Source organism: Myodes glareolus, chromosome 9, assembly GCF_982192425.1.
Source record: "Myodes glareolus chromosome 9, mMyoGla1.1, whole genome shotgun sequence".
Lineage (NCBI taxonomy): Eukaryota > Metazoa > Chordata > Mammalia > Rodentia > Cricetidae > Myodes > Myodes glareolus.
The window spans coordinates 80,939,823-80,963,881 of record NC_142034.1 but is presented as its reverse complement, the minus strand read 5'-3'; the positions used below and the strand labels follow the sequence as shown (position 1 = coordinate 80,963,881).

The following is a 24,059-nucleotide window of genomic DNA, read 5'->3' as shown; positions in this document are numbered from 1 at the left end:
CTTTTTCATAGAAATTATTTATTGATTTTTCACTTTCTAACGGGCCTGGTGGTTATCCTCTTTCGTGCGTTTTCTCATTTGATCATAATGTACCCTCAGCAGACTTGCCCATGCTCTAAGCGGTTGAGGAACTGGGCAAAAACACCCAGGTAGTTGGTGGCTTTGATTCTAAGTTACTGGAATGACCAAAGGGGGTCATAGAAATCAACACAGCGGGATGTTATTCCATTATACGGCTGACTCCAGAAAATGCCTTTCTGAAAGCGAGTGTATTAAAAGGGCTTTCTCTACCGCAACCCACTGCAACCCACCGTAAGGACTGCTTCCTTGCACTGCTCGGCATGGATGCACGCTTAAGAGCACAATAAAATACTCACTGAGCCCCCTTTATAAGGAGGAACTCGTGCGTAACCAAGGGTGGCTTTTCCGGGGCTCCTGTGGGAACTGTTTGGAAATCTACCTCCGCATCACAGGACAGGCTAAAAAGAAAGAAAGACAGGTGGAAGCGTCCGCAGGTTGGCAAGAGCAGCGTATGCGGAAGTCAGAACTTTCTGGGGGCGTCCCGGCCGCTGGTTCCACGCGCGGCGCGCGCAGGTGGCGCCGTGTCCCCGCGCCCCGGGATCAAGTCGGCGGAGTGACTGGGGACCTCCCGTGAGGCTCGGGGAAGGTGAAACCTAGCTTTTCTCCAAGGCGAGGGAGGAGGGTGGGCAGGAAGCTCAGCCCAGAGCCGGGGAAAGAAAGACTGCCATTCCCAGCCCCCCGCCCCGCGGGGCGCGGGGCGCCGGCGGCGCATGCGCGAAGCCCGGCCCCCAATTCCCCGAGCGAGGGAGGGAGGCCCCCGGCGGCCCGAACTGCGAGCCGCGGCGGGACCGAGCGCACGCAGGGGCGCGCCGGTGGCCGGGCCGGACAGGCTGCCGAGGCACTGATCGCCAGCCCGCGAGGCCAAGGGCTGGACGGCCACCGGAGGGCACAGCGCGCCCGGTGCGGGGAGAGACCTGCCACCCGCGGCTCCCCACGCGGGGACAGAGATGCGTGAGTCTCGCCCCGGCTTGAGGGCAGGATGTGCGAGCAGGACAAAGGCTGGGCGGCGGGGGAGGAGTTGGGGACTCAGAGCCGGTGACCCAGCCACCCCCGAGCGAGCTACTGCAGCCGGCAACTTTGCAACTTTTGCAGAAGGGGACATTGGAAATTCTGCAAGTTGTTACACACAGTTCCAGATCGCCCCAGGTTGGGCGGGCGGAGAGAGAGGAGGGGGACACTGCTGGTTTTTCAGGACAGCAGGCGACCGCCAGCTCCGCTGAGCGGGGCAGGAGGGGGCGCCCGTCCAGGACGGGGACAGGGACCGGCAAGGATAAGGGTGACCAAGGGCGGGATAGGGGAAGTGTCTCCGTCCGCTGAAGCTCCCCGTGTCCTCGCAGGGTGCGCCCAGAGATCCCGGTAGCCTCGGATCTGCGGCGGTGATGGATGAGCCGTGGTGGGAAGGGCGCGTCGCCTCGGACGTCCACTGCACTCTACGCGAAAAGGTCAGTCCCTCTCAGCCCTTGTCACTTGCAAGGACTGGGTATTTAGAATCACTTTCGCTCTCGTGTACATGTCTCGTGTGGGACACCCCGCGTGGGAACTCAGAACTCTTGGTGCCTATTTGTGCGCCTGCCCTTTTACCTTCATGGGGGAGTGGAATCTTCCTCCTGGGAGAAGACCTGAAGATCCAAGAACTTGGAGTCGGTTTTTCCGGAAAGCAGAGCTCCAGGCAACTAAATGGAGAATAGTTATCTTATCCCATTGGGTTTACCTGCGGATATTACTTTAAATGTTACGAGAATGAACTTTTAAAAAAACAATACTGTGTGTGCATTTCAGTGTGTAGTTCAAAGTCATATAATACAGCAGTTCTGCCTACCATACATGATGCAGCTTTCCCCCTTTCTTGTAATAATGATGCAGCAATTGCTTTTAAGATAAAATTATTAGACGGGTGCATAGCTCAGTGGTAAAGCAGATGCCTAAATAAATTGATGCTAAAATAGTAAAGTTACAGTACCGTGTAAAGAAATACTGGGTAGTTGGTGGGAATGCATTGTTAAGGTAGGAGCTGACTGAAATGTAAAAGCCAGGCCTGGAGATAATCCCAGCTCTGTAGAGACAGAAGCAGAAGGATCCCCACAAGTTCAAGACCAGCAGAGTCATCACGGATGAGTTTCAGGAAGGACTGGGGGCTACCCAGTGACACCTTGTCTCAAAACAAGAGCAAGAAGAGAAGATTACTAATCTCACTGGAAGAGGTTACAAACTAGTTAGCCAAGGGAGAGAGTAGAAATTCCCCTGCCAGTTGGCCTTCTGGGGTAGAAGGTGGGGATGCCTGAAACATGATCCTGGCTCCCCTCCGCTCCCCTCCCCTCCCCAGGCTGCTGGTGGCCCCTGGGAGGCTGGAAAAGCCCAGGGGGCTGAAGGCGACTCTGTGTTTCTTCCTTCTTGTACCAGGACTGGAAAGGGTCGTTTGGACAGAAGTGGATCTACTGTAGGGAAGTGCTAGAAGCTGGAGAGCGTCCTGCAGCAAAAATGTGTTCTCTAATGTTGCGGGGGTCCCAAAGATGACCCTTCCGCCTTGTTTTTGAGACAGGGTCTGAACATGTCGCTCAGACTAGCTGTCGGCTTACTGTCTGGTCCAAGCAGTTCTCCAATTCATGGTCCTGTTGCCTCAGTTTTCTGAGCGCTCTTAGCTTCCTCACAGCATCCACCTCTGTGTCTCCTCCTCCGTGCCTGATGGTCTGTGTCCGTTTTCTCATAGGAGCCCACCCTAACCTGATAGGACAGAACTGCTTCAACTGGTACGTCTGAAAGGATGTGACTTACAAGTATGGTCACGTGCTCAGGTGGACATGAATTTAGGGGAGAGGTGTTCTCAACTGGTTTGTCAGCCCAGTGTAGGACAGAAGTTGTCTGATGGGGGCATGTGGGTCCCTGCAGAATCGGGTCCCCTTTCAGTACACGTGTACTCAGTGTCTGTGGCAGGCCTATTTAGAGTCCCCAGACTTTCCGGGCGGGGGGAGGGGGAGTGTGTTCCTCATCAGGGAGTGAGTCTACCTGTTGACACCCCCACCCCCACCCCGGCCTAGCTTTCCCATGTTACTTTGCTCTTTCCAGAATAGAATGTTCCAGTCTCGGGATCTGGAGACAGAATTGGGTCCTAGCAGATCTTTTCAAAAGCAGGTCACGGTGCTGGATGCCTCGGAGGTTCAGAAGTCAAGTCCAGAAAGCAGGGCCAGAGGTAGGGGTGATTCATGAAACAGTATACTCTTAGTCTGTTTTAAAAGTATGGGCTGAATGCAGGTAGTGAGGGCCACTGGGGAACTTGTCTTCCTGATTGGACATAACTCTGTGCATAGCTTAGGGCCGGATGGGAAGAGAAAACTTGTGGAAACAATGTAACTCAGAGTTCAGCTGCCTGAGACATTCCAGGCTTGAAGCTGACCTTAGGGTCAAATCTGATTAGTTACAATGTCCCACTTCCTCCAAATACTGCTGACTGTATTCTTACTGTATTTCTGCTCTCCTTCTTCAAAGATGTTTAAGAATGTTTGGCTTGATGGAGTTTTAAGTGAAAATTGTGCGGAAAAGGGACTGGTACCCTGACTGATCTACTGTCTTTGAGGAACAAGGGCTGGTGCATTATCTTTCCCAGACAGGGTGTTTTTTTTTAAAACGAGACATTAACTTTAATAATGTGTTCCTACTACTGTGGAATAACTTTCCAAGTGCCTGGCACACTGGACACTCACCCTTTGTTGGATGTTGCCAGACGAACACAAAGCATGTTTGCATACAGGCTACGCAATTATTTCTGTGGAGCAACTAGCAGCCATCCTCTCCTGATGGCTGCAGAGGGCACAGCTGCCATCTCGGGACCAATAGGAGCCCCTCTTCTTCAGATGGGAGAGTCTGGCATAGCAGCATACAGTAATGTGAAAATTTTAACACCATGGAAATAAGTCTTGGTGTGGTGTGCAAATTAGTAACGGTGGCCTCTCCTGAGCTGACGGTTTACCATCTCCCAGCCCAGATGCTGTGGTTCCTTCTTCCCCCACAGCCTGCACTCCACTGTGTCACTTTCCTGCTTCAAGACCTGTCACTCTTCATCTTAAATGCCCAGAGGACTGGAGAGATGGTTCAATGACGAAGAGCAGGGCGGCTCTTTCGGAAGACGCGGGTTCAGTTCCTAGCGCCCACATGGCTGCTCAGAACGATCTGTAACTCCAGTCCTCGGCTATCCAACTCCCTAGCCTCTGGTCTCTTTGGGCTCTACATACACACGGTGCACAGGTATACATGTCCGCAAAGCACCTACGTCCATTATGAATAAATGCAATATTCAAATGAAATTCCCAGGTCACACTTTTACCTGGATTTTTCCTGACGCAGCCTCTCTGGCCTGCTCTCTTAACTTGTCTCCGGCTCCCTCCCTTGGAGCCTCACTTGACGTCCTCTCTGTCCCTTAACCGCCTCAAGCTTGTTCCTGCCTCAGGGCCTTTGTACTGGCTATTCATTTGCAATCTGTATTTCTCAGTCTCTCACAGTAGCCTCTTACTAATCCCCACCCAAGTACTATTAGATCACCGTTTCATTCTCTCTATAGCATTTACTAATACCTGAATTTTTCCTCTCTTACTTTGCTGTCTTTCCCCTGATTCTAAACATAGATGCTTCCAAAGAGTCCACCTATGTCTGCCCTAACTTTGTTCTGGGACCTTGATGTCTGGAACGGAGAGCCTTCCCCGTATGTTCAAAACGATGAAAATGAACAAATCATCCAGTAGTTTCTTTTATAAACTGGGAAGAAGTATTTTACAGGAATTTAAAGGTCAAGGGAGATAATCTAAGAATTGCCAGGCAGGCATGGTAGCCACTTGTAATGCCAGCCCTCAGGAGGCCTAGAGAAGGTATTCTAAGGGCAACCAGGCTAGCTAGACTAGCCAGGATTGGGGAGTTCCAGGTTCAGCAAGAGACCTTGCCTCAATAAAGGGTGAATGGAAGAAATTCAGTGCTAACTTCACACCTCTACACACATGTGCACATTCACACAAGCATGCACACATATACTAACATGCAAACATGCATGCATGCATGCATGCATGCCACACATGGTCCAGGTTTTTCTTTTAAGGCATTTAGCTGTGTGTAACCATAATACCAACACTTGGAAGCAGAAGGCAGGAGGACCAGGAGTTACCTGGCAAGTCGGAGGCTAACCTGAACTGCATGAGAACTTATCGTACCCTACCTCCCAGAAAAAGAAAGGTGTCGTTGCCAGGCGGTGGTGGCACACACCTTTAGTCCCAGCACTCAGGAGGCAGAGACAGGCGGATCTCTGTGAGTTCGAGACCAGCCTGGTCTACGAGAGCTAGTTCCAGGACAGCCAGGGCTAGAGAAATCCTGTCTCGAAATACAAAATAAAACAGAAAGGTGTTTCATCTCATGAGAGCAGTGCATGGTGGTGGGCAAGACTCAGAAGTGGAAGTGACTTGGTGGTTTGCTCAACGCCATGTCTCTAGTGATAGCAGGACCCAGGAATGAGATGGCTCATGCAAAGACCTTCCACCCAGCCTAGACAGAATTCAGGAACTGATGGGGGCAGGGTGCCTTTCTACCAAATGTCTCTGGAAAAGTGTCTCCCACTTCTCCCTCTCAGGCCACCTCTGTCCCACACCAGACCCTTAAATTCCTCCTTTGGCCCTCCTTCTCGGTCCTGCAGCTTCCATGGAAGACCCCTTCAGTCCTAAAACACACTGCCCCTTAGCTTTGCCCCTTCTGACCTGTCTGCTGCGGGTTAGTTAAACAGTAGCTGAAGCTCTTACAGGAAAATGTGCCCCTCACCTGTGCCCTCAACATGAGAGGGGAGCATAGCATGCCCACCTGGGTGGCATGGAGGATAGAGGTAGTGATGGTTGTTATGGTCCATAGCCCTTTGAGTATCAGATTTAAACCTAGAGCTATTTTTTTGTCCCCGCCCCCAGAAAATGCATCCTCCTAAGTTTAAAGTTAATACAGTCTTTAGTCTTCTACCTAATACATTGGCATAGGCTTGGGGTGCACACTGAAGTAGGACACAGACAGCTCCTACCCTGAGACTTGCCTTCCCCATCCTGCACACTTTGTTTTCCCCACTGGGTGCCCCGGCCTGGCTAATCTTGCATTGACTTTTCTATGATCTTCGTCATCCATGACGTAGCTACTCCTGCAAACTGACTGTGAGCAGCTTGTGGACATGAGGTCTGCCTTGCCTTAGCATCACCAGCCCAGTGTCTGGTGCAGAGGGACCTCAGAGGCCACTGCCTTACCTAATACAGTCACAACATGCTGAGGGCATGGAGAAAGAAACCTGGCAGACTTCACTCAGACGGGTTGAAGTGTTTTTGGCATGTGGTTGGGGGTGGGGTGGGGTGCTGGCTGAAATGTCATACACTGGACCAAGAGGAAGGCACCTTCTTAGCATTCTAGACACCTGGGTACTGTCCTCACAGACAATGGTGGGTGGGGCCATAAGAATACAATTAGCAGGCTGGAGAGATGGCTCAGAGGTTAAGAGCACTGACTATTCTTCCAGAGGTCCTGAGTTCAATTCCCAGCAACCACATGGTGGCTCACAACCATCTGTAATGAGGTCTGGTGCCCTCTTCTGGTCTGTAGGCATACATGCAGACAGAACACTGTATACATAATAAATAAATCTTTTTAAAAAAAGAATACAATTAGCCACAGACAGGTGTCCTGGCCTGGACCAATGTACACTGTCAGTATCTTAGGAAAATAAGTACATATTGAGCTCAAATAATAGGAATAATTTCTCCCAGACCTCACCGAGGAGCCTACAACCTAGAGGCTTTTCCGGCAGGTACTCCCTGTCTTCTGGAATGGAAGTCATGGGGCACCTTAGGCCTATCTCATGCTGCCCTAGATTGAGATCTGTTCAGCACCATACCGTCAGATACATTTCCCCTACTTCCTGAAACTGCTTCATTGCGTGCTGAGAAGACCTTGCCTACGTGAGACTGTTCTCATTTGCTTTGATTTTGTTTACATTGCTGGGGATCAGATCCAGGGCCTGTGATTGCTATACAAGTACTCTCCCAGCAAGTTATAGCCCTAGCTTTGCAAAACCATGTCTTGAAGTAGTGGGTTAGTAACGGACATTTTTAGTAGTTTGTGATTGTGTTTTTTACAGTTATCTTCCAACACAGCGACAAATTCGAACTTATTATAAATTTTACACCTTGCTAGCATCTGTCCGTGTGTTATCTTGTTTAGCCCCCACCTTGGTTCCGGTGCTGGGATTCAGCCCATTCTACAGATGGGGACCTGTAAGGCACAGAATGAATAACTATCTTAAAGTCACTTTTGAAAAAATGTTTTTTGCAAGGAGTGGAAACATAAGCTGGGCTGGAAGGGGATTTAAGCTCTGTTATCCAAGACACTGTAGTCCGTTTCACCGGACCATGGTCTGAAGGAATTATGCTTTTCCTGAACCACCCCTTGGCAGCTAGCAGTTGCAGGTACTGGCCCCACTCTAGGCGTTCAGAAGAACTGTCTGTCAAGCACACCCTCTTTGATTGAACCTGGCTTGTGATCCCTCTTGCCTTGAAGAAACATGACTCCTGTCACCGCCTGCCCTGGGGTAGACATAGCAGCTGTGTCCCCTGTCTTCCATGTCTCTTTTCTTTCCTTACACTAGGCCCAGTCTCTGTCTCCTAAAAGAAAAATGCGACCCAAGTCCATTTTCAGAAATCTGGCTAAGAACCAAGCCTACTGGTGCAGGCCTTCAATCCCACTACACAAGAAGCTGAGGCAAGGGGATTGAAAGTTCAAGGCCTGCCTGCACTTCAGAGCAAGTTTAAGGGCAGTCTAAGATAACTTCCTGGCATCTTGTCTCCAAAGGTAGTTTTAAGAAGGGCAGAGAAGGCTGGGCATGGTGGCTCATGTCTGTAATCCCCCAACACTCAGAAAACTGCCATGCCTTTAAGGACAGTCTGCATTACAGAGAGTTCCAGGCCACCCTGGGATCCAGAGTAATACCTTGCCTCAAAAACACAAAATAAGCTGAGAGGTGGTAGCGCACGCCTTTAATCCCAGTACTTGGGAGGCAGAGGCAGGTGGATCTCTCTGAGTTCGAGGCCAGCCTGGTCTACAAGAGCTAGTTTCAGGACAACTAGAACTGCTACACAGAAAAACCCTGTCTCAAAAAAATTAAAATAAAACAAAGCACAAAATAAATAAATGAAGGAATAAATTAAATTAATATGCAGTGATATAAAAGTAAGGAGCTTAGCTCAGTGGGAGAATTCTTGCCTAGTATTCCTGAGACCCTAAATTGAATCCCTAAAAGAACAAAATAACAATAAACAAAACAGTCAGCTTGGCTATTGTCCATTTGAGTTTCCCACTCCCTTTCCCCTTTTGGGTTCTGAACCTGTTTGTACACAAAGGGCCATTTTCCATACGTCTGAGACACATCCAGTTCTCCAATAAAAAGATGCCCTGGCCACTGTGGACGGTCGCATCTGTCTAATGTAGATCTCAGAGTGTAACAAGGGGGGGGCTGGCTTGTTGGGGTTTCCGTCCTGCCCAGTACCCCAACACGCCAGCAAGTCCCAAGGAAAATCACACGGAGTCTACATCAGGTTATAAACTGATTGGCCCATTAGGTCAGGCTTCTTGTTAACTCTTATAACTTATGTTACCCCATTATCTTTATCTACATTAGCCACATTGGCTCCGTACCTTTCTCAGTGTGACAGCTTACATGTTGCCTCTTCGGTGGTCTGCCCAGGAATGGCTGAGGGTTTCCTGTGTCCCAGAATACTCCCAGTCTCTTTACTCCACTCCTACTTCCTGTCTGGCTTTCCCGCCTATACTGCCTGCCTGGCCAATCAGCGTTTTATTAAAATATGATTGACAGAATACAGACAATTCTCCCGCACCATCAGAGTATTGGTCTTGACAAGCCCTAGCCTGCTATAGCAGCAGGGCTATCTCATGGCTGTGGTCTTTAGCAGCAGGGCTATCTCATGGCTGTGGTCTTTAGCAGCAGGGCTATCTCATGGCTGTGGTCTTGAGCAGCGGGGCTATCTCATGGCTGGGGTCTTCAGCAGCAGGGCTATCTCATGGCTGTGGTCTTTGGTACCACTCTAAGCGGCTGTCCTTGGTGGCTCCTTCCTGGAAATGAGCATAACTGAGATTACAATACAGAGTGTTTTCCTGCTGTCTGAACTGCAAACTTGACTTGAGCAGCCCAGGAGGGGGATGCGGATGAGATGGAAGACTGATCAAGGAGGATGGAAAGTATCTGGGGCACTAAATGGCAGGCATTCAGCTGTCCAGCCATGCAGCCCCTGACCCCAAAGCATCACATCTGTGTTTTCATTACGTGTAGATGTGTGGTACTGGGAATTGAACCGAGGACCTTACACATGCGTGACAAGGGCTCTATCACTGAGCTACATCCCCAGCCCTTTTTTTCTTTTGTTACATTTTGATTTGAGGCAAGTTGCCGGTTAGCCTCCCAAATAGCTGGAGTAACAGGCCTGCACCATGAGGCTCAACTCCTTGTGAGTGTCTCAGAAGAGGATATTACAGAAACTGAATAAGGACTCTCTGGTGTTCACTTGAGAGACCTCAAACCTTGGTACCAACGTGCTTGGTGTGAACACAGCACCCAGTAGAGACTTGGTCCCAGTACTTCTCGCCCTGAGGAAGCCCCACTCTGTCTTCTGGACGACACACTGTCCCTGGGAGAAGACAAGGATGTGTGCATTGAGTGATTCTCCAGCCTCTGAAGCTTGTGGTGCAAAGACTGGGCTGGCATCCTGGTTGCTGGGGAAGCCTGGACTCACTAGTTAAGAGAAGGCAGAGCTTGCGAGGCTGGAGCTGGCCCTGAGTTTTGACTTGGTCATTTGTCATTCACCCCTTGGGCAAAGGGAATGCAGCTAGAGATTTTTCTAGAATGTGAGCGCCTGTCAGAATGAGGTAACACTGAGGTTTTTACACACACACACACACACACACACACACACACACTCACTCAGAGAGAATATGAATTTGTCTGTCTAGAAATTTTTAAAAATAAACACAAGAGTTGGAACCATGACTTAGTGATTAAGAGCACTGGCCACCCTGCTCTTCCAGAAGACCCTGGTTCAATGCTCAAAACTCACGCATAGTAGCTGACAACCATCTGTAATTCCAGTTTCAGGGCATCCAGCACCCTCTTCTGGTCTTCTTGGGTACTGCACCCACTTGGAGCACATACATACAGACAAAACACCTACACACATTGAAGAAAAAAAAAGTCTAGTCCTATAGTCCTGTTGCTGTAGCCTTAAGTGCTGAAATTAACATGCCACCACATCTAGCCTTTGTCTTAGTGTTTGCCAGCACCATGCACAATGCTTTACTTTATAGCTGTACCGTGATTTGACTGCTCTCTTTGCTGCAGGATTAAGTTCCAACGCTTTCTTGCTTTTGTCCAGTTCAAGTGTGACATGCTGACATATAGTACGATGCACAGGTATGAAGTGTGCACACAGTTTACAGTGTGTATTGTGAGTTTTTCAAGGATCTGTATAAATATGTAACTACCATGATCAGGACAGAGAATGTCAGCTGAACCTAGGAAGCCCCCTTGTTCCTCTCAGTCACCCAATCCTACTTCCAACCCCAGATCATTCAGAATCTACTTCGTACAGCCTAGAATTAGTCTCTCCCAGGGTTTCGTGTGCATATGTGTGTGTACACGTGTGTGCGTGCACGTGTGTGTGTGTATGTGTGTGTAAATGGAGTCAGGTGTACCCTCTTCTCCACCTTTCAGCTGCTTTTGTGTTTAATCTGTACCGTCTTGCCTTTCAGGAGTCTGTTATAATAGTTTGAGCAGCCATTCTTCCCCTGAATGCCTGTTGGGTTATTTCAAGTGAATCCCTCAATTGTCTATAGCACTGTGACCATGAGCCTTATCTGCTGGCCTGTCTAGGGATAAATTCCTAAAATGGAGTTGATACAATTGTAAGGATTTTGCCTGTCACCAATCAAATCCTCAAGAGGGTACAGCAATGTCTATGATTGCTGGTGCTGATGCCTGCTCCATAGTAATAATGTTGCTAGCCCAGGTAGTATCCCTGTAAAAAAAATTAGTGCCCTTGGATCATCTAAAAGTGATGGCTCATTGGGTGTGTGTAAAAAGACCAGGACACTCGCGTGAGAATGCCCCAAAACAGAAAGGCAGAGGGAAGGGCCTCTTGGGCCTCTCAGAGGCTCATGAACTTCTGACTGCAGTAACGAATGGGCCCACAACCCTATGAGGGGCTGGGAGGCTCTGCTGGAAAACTCTTGCCCCCTCTTAACCCTGGCACTGTAGTGTGTACTGCGAGTGGCAGCCACTCGGTAATTGGATGTTTGGAAGCAGAGTTTCAATTATCCTGAGGCTCGGGGTCCCTTGCAGGTCACTGGAGCAGATGGTGCCAGAGTCTGGAGTCATTAGAATAGACCTCATGGATAGCCTTATCTTTTCCATTGCTGATATTTTCGGTCACAAGAAAAAAACAATCCAATCAATTCAGAGCACCTCTGACTCTGGAGCTAACTATTATAATTTTTGTTTGTTGGTTTCTTTCCCCTTGATTTTTTTTTAACCTATTCAATTTTTTAGACAAATTTATTTTACATGCCCCTCATGTTTCTTTCTCTTTGTCTGCCCCCCCAACTCTTGTGTGTGTGTGTGTGTGTGTGTGTGTGTGTGTGTGTGTGGTGTTTTATCTAAGCCAGTCACTTCTTACTTTCTTTGGCATGTGTGTGACAGACTCTCACCATGCCACCTTGGCAGGCCTAAAACTCTTTATGTAGGGCAGGCTGGCCTTGAACTCGCAGAGATGCCCTGACCTCTGTCTCCTGAATGTCAGGATTAAAGGTGTGTGCCACTATGCCTGGTTCTCCTTATATTTTGAGACAGTTTGAGCTCAACTGTTTCCTACACTAATGGCTGGCAAGCCCCCAGGACCCACCTGTCCTGCCCCCCTTCTGTGTGGTTAGCTCTTGAGGGCAAGACCTGCATCTCCTTGTCCTAAGCAGGGAGGTGCTGCTGCACAGGAGTCCTAGTCAGTGTGTGCTCATCACAGACACTTTATGTAACCAAGGCTTGTGCATTACAGCCCACAGTTGCTTTCTTGAACTTTCCTGTCTGGGGGACGGAGGCAGACAGTCTAGGTACTAGTAATTCCATTATATTGGTAGAAAAAACAGCCTCAAGACTTTAAATACGTACTTAAGACCTTGCCACCCACTGTCCCTGGAGTTCCACCTTAGCCAAGACATAGTATTTTATTGTTGCCACTGTGTAGCTCTGACTGGGCTAGAACTCTCATGTAGACCAGGCTGGCCTCTAACTCACAGAGATCCACCTGCCTCTGCCTCCTAAGTGCTGGGATTAAAGTGTGACACCACACCTGAGTCAAGACTTAGTTTTTGTTGTTGATTACATTCTGGCCTCAGTTTCCCCTCCCTCATCTTCTCCCAGTCCCTCCCTCTTACCCTCCTCTGCTTCCACCCCCTAACCCACTCCTACTCCAGTTCGGTTCTCTTTAGGAAAGGGCAGGCCTCCCATGTGTGTTAACAAGCATGGCATGTTTCAGTAAGAGAAGCACTTCCCCAGGTATTTAGGCTGGGCAAGGTGACCCAGTATGAGGAGTAAGGTCCCAAAAGCCAACAAGAGAGTGAGAAACAGCCCCTGCTCCCACCGTTATGAGTCCCACAAAAGGACCAAGCTATACAACTGTCACATACATGCTGTGTGCCTAAGTCAGTCCCATGCAGACTCCCTGGTCGTCGGTTCAGTGTCTGTGAGCCCCTGTGATCCCAGGTTAGTTGATTCTGTGGGTTTTCTTGTAGTGTCCTTAACCCTTCTGTCTCTACACTCCTTTATTTCCCTCTACTGCAGGATTCCCCAAACTCTGCCTAATGTTCGACGGTGGATCTCTGCATCTGTTTCCATCCGTTGCAGAATGAAGCCTCTTTGATAACAATTGGGCTAGGCACCAATCTATTAGGATAGCAGAATATCATTAGGCATTACATTGACAGTTTCTTTTCTCCAGTTGTGCTTGGTTCTACCCTAGTTCTCTGGGTCATTCAACCGGTGGGTTCTGGTGCCTTAGGCAGTGTCAGGGGTGGGCTTGCTCTCCTGGCATGGATTTTAGGCTAGACCAGTCGTTCGTTGGTCACTCCCTTGATCTCAAGGCCACCCTGACCCCCACCCAGCACATCCCATAGGCAGGACAACTTTAGGTTGAAGGTTATGTGGCTGGGTTGGTGTCCCACTCCCTCCATTTGATGTCTTGCCTGGTCACAGGAGCTGGCCAGTTCAGACTACGTGTCTGCTATTGCAAGGAGTCTTAGCTGGGGTCATCTTTGTAGGCTCCTGGGAGGTTCTCTTGTGCCAGGCTTTTACCTGGCCCTGAAATGCTCCCCCCACTTTCCAGTAGTCTTTCAGGATTCTTCACCTCTGTCTCCCCAAATCTGATCTCTCAGGTTCCCATCCCCATCTGCCCACAGTCTACTCGGGAAATCTTTTCTTTCCCCTTCCCAGGGAGATCTACTTGAACCCTCCTTGTTACCTAGTCAAGACTTTTAATGGGCTTGCTGTGAGCTAAGAAGTATGTAGGGTTGCAGTTGGGGGTGTCACAACATGGACACCTTCTCAGACAGATGATGCCTGGGCCATCACTGAGCTGGGTGAGAAAGCTGGGTCTTGTACAAAGCTTTTGACTTGATCAGTTTCCTTTCCCACAAACTTTAGTTTTGACGGAGCTGCAAACGACGACTTGATTTTGTGTACATTTTGACACTTCGGCCTTCTCATCCACTTCTCCGTGTGCATTTCCTGGGCCCGGCCACAGAGAAAAGTCTCCATCACCCTGAGTACTTCAGAGTTTAGTTCTCATGGTTCTGTGTATTTATTGACAGAGTCCCTGTGTAGCCCAGGCGTGCCTCGAACTTGCTGTCCTCCTGTCTTAGCTTTCTGAGATTAGAATCTTGTAATATTTTCTCAGCTCTTAGGGTTCCTTTAAAACCCAACTGAGAGGTAGTTTCTGGGAGATCTCATCAGATCAATGGGGGACACCTTGCCGGGGATGGGGACCACCCAGGAGGTGACATTTCTCAGGGAGGAGATTCTAGTCAGGAGGAAGAGGCCAGTGCATCCATTCACCTTCAAGCTTTGCTGCCCCTGAGTTGGGGGAAGCAAACTTCGGATATCTCTTTGGACCATCTTCACTTTATCAGCGCTCAGTGAGGCCCACTATGAAGCCTTCGTCTACAGTCTTTAATGAGCGCTATATATAACCTGCCCTCCTGATGCTCTGCCAGGGGAAATGATGTCCCAAAAATCTGCCCTGAGAACTTTAGCGTATCTAAGGACATTCATAGAAAGTCACTTGTGGTCATATATTAATGACCGTAAGATCCAATTATGACAGTGTACCTTTAATGGTGCTTACTATGTGCTAACAAGTTGGTGTTTGTAGCCACCATTTAATGAGTGCTCAATTGTCTGCAAAGAGCTGGATTTCCCTTCTGTTGCTAAGCCTTCTTGCAACCCTCTCTAGTGTGCCCTATGATCTTACAGAGAGGATGGGCTAAGTTTAGAGAAGTGAGTAACCTAGACCGCAAAGCTAGGAATTTGGAAAGTTCAGTATGGCTCCACAAGTACATACACACACACACACACACACACACACACACACACACACACACACACACTGTCCCTGTACAAAAGGCAAGAGGATTTGCCTAGGGAACTATTGAGGATGGTATTTGAAGGATGAGGGCAGGTAGAGTCAGCTATGTTGTTCTAGCACAGCCCAGGGCAACATGTGACATTCACACAAAGCATGAATCCCATGGCGATTCTCTTGGTGATTTAAAGGAAGACAGGGATGGGCCAAGAGTGTTGGCTTTTTGGGATGCTGTTCTCCATAGAAGTTTTCATCTTATCCCCAAAGCATGTGGAGAGCTGTAAAAAGAATGTGAGACAGGCATGCAGGCTCGCTGTCATCGGACCCTGGTTTTCAGGGGGTTTGTAGCCATCCAAGGCAGTGAGTGGTGTGAGAGTCAGCAGAGGAAGTGCGCGTGCAGTCAGGACAAGAGAACCAGTGGGCAGAAGCAAAAGGCTGCAGGTTGCTCCCTGATTGGAATAAAGCACTCTATCACTGGGTATGTCCAGCGTTTTCACAGCAAATGTTCTTGGAGAGTCCCAAAAGGAAAGCCTGACTATTAGTGTTAAAGGATATGCTGCCCACTAAAGGAAGCTGTTTACTACTGGATGCCTACAGGGTACCTGCCAGAGACGACCAAATGAATGCCTTGTAAACATAATTTCTTCTGGGTATGGAAGTGGCTTCAGAGAGGTGAAGAACGCAGCCCAGTTGGTTGAGTGCTCGCTTAGCATGCACAAAACCCTAGATTTTATCCCCAGCATCGCATAAAACAGCCCGGTGGCGCATACCTATAATTCCAGGTCTCAGGAAGTGGAGGCCAGAGGATCAGGAGTTCAAAGTCATCATCTTTGGACACATAGCAAATTGGAAGACAGCCTAGGATATGTGAGGACCCTGTCTGAAGAAGGAAAGGGTAGGGGGATAATTGCTCAAACATTCCTAGCTGTCTTTTTGTGTCCCTCTCTGCTGTCTGCATGGTAAGCATTAGGAACCTCTGTGATTTCAATATGGCGTCCTTTGCCCTCTTTGAATTGGTTTGCAGAGTGAACGACGTGCTAGGGCTAGTTCCTGAACTCTTGATTCCCTGAGCCGGAAGTTTGAGAGACAGATGTCATTCCTAGGGCTGCTGTAACAAAGAAGTAGCTGGGGGATTTAGAACAGCAGAAATATATTCTGGTTCTGAGGTACAGGTTTGAATCATGGTGTCGATTCTCAGAGGGGTTCCGTTCCTGCCTCTCCCAGCTTCCAGTGGTTAACGGCAGTCTGTAGCAGTCCCTGGCTTCTAGCTGCATCTCTCCAGTTCCTGCTCTGGCTTCACGGTGTCTCTCTTTTCCTTATCTTCCTTCTGTGTGTCTGTTTTGTTTTGTGTTAAAAAAATTTTTTTTAAAGATTTATTTTAGCTGCCAGGCTAAATGGCCTTTAATCCCAGCACTTGGGAGGCAGAGGCAGGCAGATCTCTGTCAGTTTGAGAGTGTTCTCCCTGCATGTATGTATTGTTCTTTTTAAAAATAATGATGATGGGATGGCCCGGGCGGCCTGCAAGCCAGGCAGAAGCTGCTGCCAGAGCAGTACAGGGTCCCCGGGCGAGCGGCAGAGTCAGGCGGCTGGATGTGGTGGACGGCAGAGTAAATGGACATAAGGTTATACATAAAGCTAGACATTTATTACTTAAAGAAAGGGAGACATAGACAAACATAGAGAAAACAAAGACACACGTACGCACGACACGAAACAAACGCACACACACACACGCACACACACACACACACACACACACACACACACACACACGAGAGAGAGAGAGAGAGAGAGAGAGAGAGAAAGAGAGAGAGAAAGAGAGAGAGGATGGCGGCGAGGGAGGTCCGAAGTGGCTGGGGTGGGCGTGGTTAGTTCTTAAAGTGACCCAAAGGAATAACAGTATGTCTTTATGCCACTTGTGTGTCTGAGGCCCTTGGATCAGAAGATGACATTGAATCCTCTGGAACTCAGTTTATGGGTGGTTATGAGCCACAGTATGGGTTCTGGGAACTGAGCTCTGATCCTCTGGAGGAACAAGTGCTCTTAACTCCCGAGCCATTGCTCTAGTCCCTATTTTCTTTTCTCTGAAGGAACCATGACCCCCATTTTAACTTCATTTCACCTGGGAGAATTCTGTGTCTAAGTAAGGTCACATTCTAAAGTTCTAGGTAGACAAGAATTTAAAGGAGATCCCGTTGACCCCAGCATAAGGAGGAGTTTCTATTTGTAAGCCAGACTTCAGGAGATCCTGGTGCATGTGTGTAGCATGAATCAAAGTGGTCTTAGTAAAAATCTGGAGTCAGATATTAAGGGGGTGAAAGCCGAAAGATCGGGGGAGCAGAGCTGCCAGCCACTAGTTCTGACCTCTATGAAATCCTCAGTCCAAATGGGGTATTCTGTCTCCACAAGTCCTCTCTACAAACCTTGAGCTCTGTCTCCTCCCACCTTATATTCCTCTCTCTCCCCAGCCACATCACTCCTGTCTCCACCTCCCTAGTGTTGTGATTAAAGATATGCGCCATCACCACCTGGCTCTGTTTCTCTTTGAGACTGGGTTAATTTTGTGTAGTCCAGGGTGGCCTTGAACTCGCAAAGATCCATCCGCCTCTGCCTCCTGAGTGCTGGGATTAAAGGTGCGCCACCACCGCCTGGCCTCTATGACTAACCAGTGACTCGCTCAGCACTCTGATCCCCGGGCAAGCTTTAATTGTTACAGCAGAAACAAAATATGGCCACTCATGTGGTCAACTGACTGTCATTTGAGAGACTCAGAAGTGAGTGAGCAGGGGATCAGAACCTCAGCTTGGAAGTAATGGTGGAAGCTAATTTCCTGTTGATCCATGGAGGGCTTCCCTAAGGACGCTGAGGATGAGTGACAAGAGCTAGGAGTATCAGTGAGGTGATTTGGGGTCCTTGGCAGAATAACCATGCTGACTGCCATTGTAGAACTCTTGTTGAGCAAGTACAGGCCTTGGTTCACCTCTCGGCAGAGAGGGGGGAGGGAAGGGTGCGGAAAGCAGAGAGAAGGGGATGGGACTGGCTGTTAAAGAGAGAGGAAGAGAAGGAGCAGGAAGAGGTGGAGGAGGGACCCAGAGAAGAGAGTTATAAAGACTAGATCAATTAGAGAACCAGCCGCAAATCAAGGTCACATTGGCCTGACCCTAGATAAGGGGGTGTAGGAGGATGAGGAGTCTCCTCAGTGCAGGCGGTGTGACGAATGTGGTCATATCTGGAAGCTGACTGACTTGAAGACCTTGGGGGTGTGATGAAAGAGACCCTGAATGCTATCTATGGGGATGTTTGGGGAGGGGGCTCCAGGGTCTGAGTGGGATGACCGACCAATGCGGGGGTCACTGTCAGATGGGCTGGCTTGGTACTGAATATTGCTTAGAGAGCCAGTGACTGCGGCTCTCAGGAATGAGGAGATTTAGGGAACTGTCCCATCATCTGCCATTTGCTGAGGAGTCCAGGGGGCCAGTGACGGATGTCACAGGCCTGACTTCTCACCCTGCTGGAAGGAAGTTGGGCCCAACTTCCGCAGAAGGGGATGTCACCAGCGCTGTTGGCTTTCGGAGAATGTTGAAACCCTGTCTGCTGGAGCTGTTCACGCCTTACGGGAAATGCCTCCTCAGGCTGAACCAGTCGCTGAGAGGAGGAGAGATGGGGCCTTTGAAAAGCCCCCCCCCCCCGCATTTGCAAGTCTCCACTTCCTGTTGGTCACCTTAGTTGCACATAGCGTTTCCTCTCCTCTTGCTTTAAGATGAATATATAGGCTTCTGAATGTTGTATTTTAAGTCAGTGTGTGTGAATGTCCGGCAGAACTCTGTACTTATCAGAAGGCTATGCAAAACTGTGTAACACACGGAGAGATTCCAAGCACATGTGAAATCCAGGGAAAGGTGTAGAAGCTTGGGGAGCTGGATTTCAAGGAGTAAAAAGAAAGGCGCTGTCCCTCCTTGCCTAAAGGTGGCATGCCTCATGGTCTAGCAAGCTGTAACACAATTGCTTCCATGGGGGAGGTAGGTAGGTCAGCGTTCACAAAGAACTGGAAGCCACCAGCATCCTGAGGTGTAAAGTGTTATGTGTGAGATTGGGTAGGGCTGTGTGCTTAATCCTGATACCTGTCCTTCTCCCTTTGGTAGGCACCCAACCCTTGACTGCCTGGGGCATCCTTGTACCAGATTCTACTGCCCGTCAAAGATGTCTCTCAGGCTGCTAATGTCATGGCCACAGGGAAATTCGTACTGAGGCAGTTCAAAGCTGCAGTTTTTTAAAAAATAATTTATTTGTTTTTTTTTATATATATATATATGCATTGGTTTGAGGGTGTCAGATTCCCTGGAATTGAGCTGCCATTGGAGGTGCTGGGAATTGAACCTGGGTCCTCTGGAATGGCAGTCAGTGCTCTTAACCACTGAGCCATCTCTCCAGTTCCGGAAGTTGCAATTCTTTCCTTTCTTTTCTTTTCTTCTCTTTTCTTTTCTTTTTTTTTTTTTCCTCTCTCATTTGGTTTTTTTGAGACAGGGCTTCTCTATATAGCTTTGGGCCCTGCCCTGGAACTCGCTCTATAGACCAGGCTGGCCTCAAACTCAGAGATTCACCAGCCTCTGCCTCCCGAGTGCTGAGAGTGCTGAGATTAAAGGCATGCACCACCCCACCCCTGGCAAAGCTGCAATTTTTAATCTCAGCCAGCTTTTCCTAAGTCTCTGGGTTTGGAGGCGTCGTCAGGTTATGAAGCACCGTGCCAGGGATTCCACCAGAGTCCTGCCTTGCCGGTGCTCTTGTTTCCTTTTCGCCCACGCTGCTGGTCATCAGCCAACCACCCTAAAGCACTGTCTCTCTCTGGACTGCTGGCGCTCTGCCCTCCAAAAAGGAGGTAATGGTGGCACTGGGTGGCAAAATAAATTTAGTGTACGGTTTCCCCATGTCGTATAAATATTCTTCACTGACTAAATATTCCGGGACTGTGTTGATGGGTACTTTAGGAGTGAACAGTATGGTAGGTGTTGTCTCCCAAATTGGCCTATGGAACCCTTGCCTTTCGAAAGCATGTCACAAGACCGTGTGCCTTGTCATAGAACACTCACTGGGAAACACTGCCTTTGTTTGTCTGAACTCGCTCTATATACCAGGATGACCTTGAACTCACAGAGAGCCGCCTGCCTCTCCCTCCTGAGTGCTAGGATTAAAGGCGTGCACCACCACCGCCCAGCAATTTATTGTTCTTTTTATGGTCTTTTTTAAAGTTAAAAAAAGAAGAAACAAAAATTGCAAAATTCTCTAATCGTTAATAAATTCTTCATAAACTTTATTAAAACTAAAAACATGGCAACATATTTCTAGTTAATAAAAATGTGGGTTTCATATTTTCATGCATATAAGTCACTGTACTTTGCTCATATTTATAATTCTTCTTCAGGCTCATGGGGCTCTGTTAAAGCCTTTGTCCTAGCTATGCTTAGGGAAGAAAAATGCTTCCTCTTCATCTGGAATGCAGATCGCCACTTTCTCAGACCCCCACTCTGGTCTCCGTGAGTGTTACAGTTGCCCACTGAGATGAGCTCATCTGTAGCATGAATTCTGGTTGGCCTTTATAAATAAAACCCGGAGTCAGTTATTAGGGGGTGAAAGCTGAAGGATCAGAGAAGCAGAGGGGCAGCCACTAGAGAGACCTTTTACCTCTACCAATGCTCAGACCGGAGGAGCAATCCTGTCCTCTGACTGTCTCCTCAGACTGCATCCTCAGACTACATCTATCTCCACCAAACCTCAGACTACACTGAGCCCTTGTCTCCTCCTGCCTTACATGCCTCTCTCTGCCCAGCCTATCACTCCCGTCTTCCCCATCCCAAGTGCTGGGATCATCTTTGTGTGAGCTCTGTTTCTCTTTTAGACAGATTCAGTCTTGTGTAGCCCAGGGTGGCCTTGAACTAACAGAGATTCCTTTGCCTGTCCCCCAGAGTCCTGGGATTAAAGGCATGCACCACCGCTCCCTGGCCTCTAGTGGCTTAGCCCTGCACCCTGATCTTCAGGCAAGCTTTATTTGTTAAAACACAAAGAGAACATCACTCGCCCTCACCTCTGTAGTCCTACTAGTGTGTGCCGTTCTCAAAAATAGGAGCTTTGGGCAATTTCTGAGCATCTCTTTTGTATCAGGTCTTGGGGTCACAAGCGGAAGGACAGGAACCCAGTCCCCAGGGCTGCTAACTAACAGTCTGTCAAGGAAGGGCGGTAAGAGCAAAGTGGGTGAGCCAGTGAGCCTGAATGGATGAAAAGTCTGCGATGCTTAGGGAGTGATTGACAGAAACTTGGCAGGGAAATGACTTCTGAGCCAGTGCCTGAAGAAAATAATTCAGACCAGAACCCCAAGGGTGAAAATTTGGAGGGTCACTTCCATCGCGATGGAGGAAGCCAGGGGTAACTAGTTGGACTTTCAGAGTGCACTGACCTTCAGATGCCAAGGTTTCAAGGGGCCATTGACCTCCGTGGCTGAACAGCTACAGGATTGGCTGGCTCTGGCTCCTGTCTTGTGCCCTTGCACTTCTAAGCCCAGCACAGACGTCGAGTTTGCTACTCTGCCAAGGTCAGTGCCTCTGTGCAGGAGGGGTAGCAGAGGGGATGGGGCACATATCTGAGATCTTTGCCGACCTGGCCAGGCACCCCCACTGCCTGTGTATGTAGCTCAGTGTGGGAACTCAGTGCAGGTTATAATTCATGGGTCCTTGTTTCCCTGAACTCTGCCTCTGGGGTAACCCTCTCTCTACTGGAGAACCCCCAGGCTGGTTCTCTAACGGTGGTTTCTTTAAATATACATTGCATTTACTTTTCACTTGCTTTGTGTATGCATCTGTGGGTGTGGGTGTTTGCGTGCACACGCGTGTGCATGTATGTGTGTGAGCACAGATGTGTGCATCATGCATAGAAGTCAGAGGACAGCTTGCAGGACTTGACTTGACTCTCATTTTTCATAACGTGGGTCCTGAGGATCGTCAGGCATGGTGGCCAGCACCTTCACCTTCTGAGCGAGCTATTTCACTGGCCCCAGGGACGAAAGGAATCAAATCTGACGTGATATCACCACCTAACCTTCCCTCTGAATGGCTCTTCTTGTCTTGGAACTGCGGCCCCTGTGTCACAGCTGGGGGAAGTCCCTCTGTGGGCAGTGACACCCCCACATTGGTTACCAAGAGAAGAATGCAGGATAGCTAAGGGGACCTGAGGGGACAGGGGAGCATCAAAGGTCAAAGGCATCTGAAGGATTTCCGCTAGACATTCCACTCATTCATTCACACATGCCTTCACCGGTAGGCATTCACTCGACCTTACCCTGTGGTAAGCAACATTGTTTCGAAATACCTGCTGCTTTGTAGCCCAGTGGTGGTGGCCCACCTTTAGTTCCAGCACTCGGGAGGCAGAGGCCAGCCTGGTCTACAGGGCAAGTTCCAGGACAGCCAGGACTGTTACACAGAGAAACCCTGTCTTGAAAAACCAAAAGAAGAAAGGGAATACCTGCTGGTTGTGAGGAATTCCTGGGATGCTGTCATATGGGACAGAGGTTGGGGGAGGTCTCTCTAAAGAACAGTGAGAGAACAGAGGGCCAAGGAAGAGAAGCAGTCCACGTTTCTAAAATCAGGGCTCACAGGACATTGCTGCGAAATAATGCGCAGCCATTGAAAACGTTCAAGAAGCTCTCTGGAGGGAAAGCAGGGAGGGGGCCGTGTGTCATCCCAGGTTCTGAGAGTCGCATAAAGCCATAGAGAATCCCCTGTCCTTTGTCCTGAATCCCTCTGAATCATAAAGGAGCTGGTGGTGTCCATTTTGCCCTCCCACCTTTAATCCCAGCACCCTGAGTGGCAGGTGGGTCTCTTGAGTTCCAGGACAGCTACACAAAGATACCCTGGGGTGGGGGTGGGGGGAGAGTCATAAAGAATCATTCAGGTATTTTAATGAAAAGCTGGGGAGATGAGTCACTTGATCACTTACAGAGGACCCAGGTTTAATTCCCAGCAATCACAGTGGCTCGCAGCTGCCTCTAACTCCAATTTTGGGGCCTCTGATGCTCTCTTCTGGCCTCTGTGGGCACTGCACACACACGGTGCACATAAACTCATGGAGGCCCAGGCCTACATATACATACATACATACAGATAAGCCGTAAAATTCATCGGTGAACATAAAACTTAACAAAAATGACTCAGCAGAAGGGAACTATGGAGGAAGACATTGGCGTGCTGCGTGCATGTTAGGAGGGTGCAATCGGATGCTCACGAAGCATGGCAGCTTTGCAACTGAGGAGCTGATTAAAGGGGGAAGGGAGAACATTTGAGTTTGACCCTAATACAGTAGTGACCAAGCCCTCTCCATACCTTTTCTTCAAGCTACAAACCTAGTAATTCAATTATAAAATTACTTATTGATTTTTTTTTATTCAGACGTTGAAAAGTTTGAAAACAAAAACCTTGCAAAATTTCAGCCCATTTCATTACCTGCCCAGATAACCACTGTAAACATTTTGGTGTGTATCTCAATTAAAAAAAAAAAAAGAACTATTTTTTTTAGTCAATGGTAATTATTAAATAAAACAAACAAACAAAAATCCCAGCTATGGCAACAAAAGCAGGTTTTTGTAAGGTACGAGTCCCTGAATTCTGGTGACCGTAGCCATCTGTCCCTGGACTCCATCTGCTCATCTCTACGTGCACCTGGGACAGAAGGCGTTCCTGCCTGGCTCAGGTGATAAGGGGCCAACATCTGGGGCGTGGGGGTAGTCTGGGAGCGCCTTTCATCCATCTGTTCCTGTTGTCTCCTCCCTCCTGCAGCCTTGCTGCTGGCTCTACTGGTGCTGAGAGGAAGGTCACCCTGCCTGGCCGCGTTCCCGCAGCCCACCCTGCCAAGCTGGTTGTCGGTGCCTGCCAAGCGCCTGCCTGATCTTGAGAAAGAGCTTTGCAGGCCGCCCTGGGCATGCTGCTCCTTTGTCCCTGAAATCCAGGCCCCTCGCCAGCAAGGCCCGCTTCCTGTGCTCGAGCTGCTGCGGCTTAGGTCAAGAGTGCTTGGGGATTGAAGAATGCAGATCCTTAGGGCAAAGCCGTGTAATGAGTGCTTCTCCCCTGCTAATTGGGTTAGCGACGGAATCAGCTGGACTTTCAAACTAAACAGGGCAAGCATGCTGCAAGCCCCGCGCCGCTGTCCCTCTGCCAACATAGCACCCTTCTCTGGGGGGAACAGGAAGAAACTCCGGCTCAGCATGACTAATTCCATTTGGTTTGGGGGGGCCCTGTAGAACAAGCT

General features: G+C 49.0%; 1 protein-coding gene and 1 long non-coding RNA gene across 3 annotated transcripts in view; one reads left to right on the top strand and one right to left on the bottom strand.

The window, feature by feature from the left end:
* Positions 1-571: 571 nt before the first annotated feature.
* Ccnjl (cyclin J like) overlaps positions 572-24,059 on the top strand; it is a 61,616-nt gene continuing 38,128 nt past the window's right edge. Inside the window, exons 1-2 of one of the 2 annotated variants that reach the window (XM_085694861.2) lie at positions 572-667; positions 1,419-1,523. In XM_085694861.2, the coding sequence (XP_085550987.1) occupies positions 1,461-1,523 (63 nt within the window). In that variant the 5' untranslated portion in view covers positions 572-667; positions 1,419-1,460. Of the gene's footprint in view, positions 668-909; positions 1,033-1,418; positions 1,524-24,059 lie in introns of those variants that run through there. The other variant, XM_085694860.2, reaches the window with a different exon arrangement.
* LOC148121008 (uncharacterized) lies at positions 1,026-2,820 on the bottom strand. The gene is made up of 3 exons (XR_015738891.1): positions 2,658-2,820; positions 1,663-1,754; positions 1,026-1,511 (listed from the first exon to the last, which is right to left on the bottom strand). It is a non-coding gene; the product is annotated as an uncharacterized LOC148121008 (long non-coding RNA).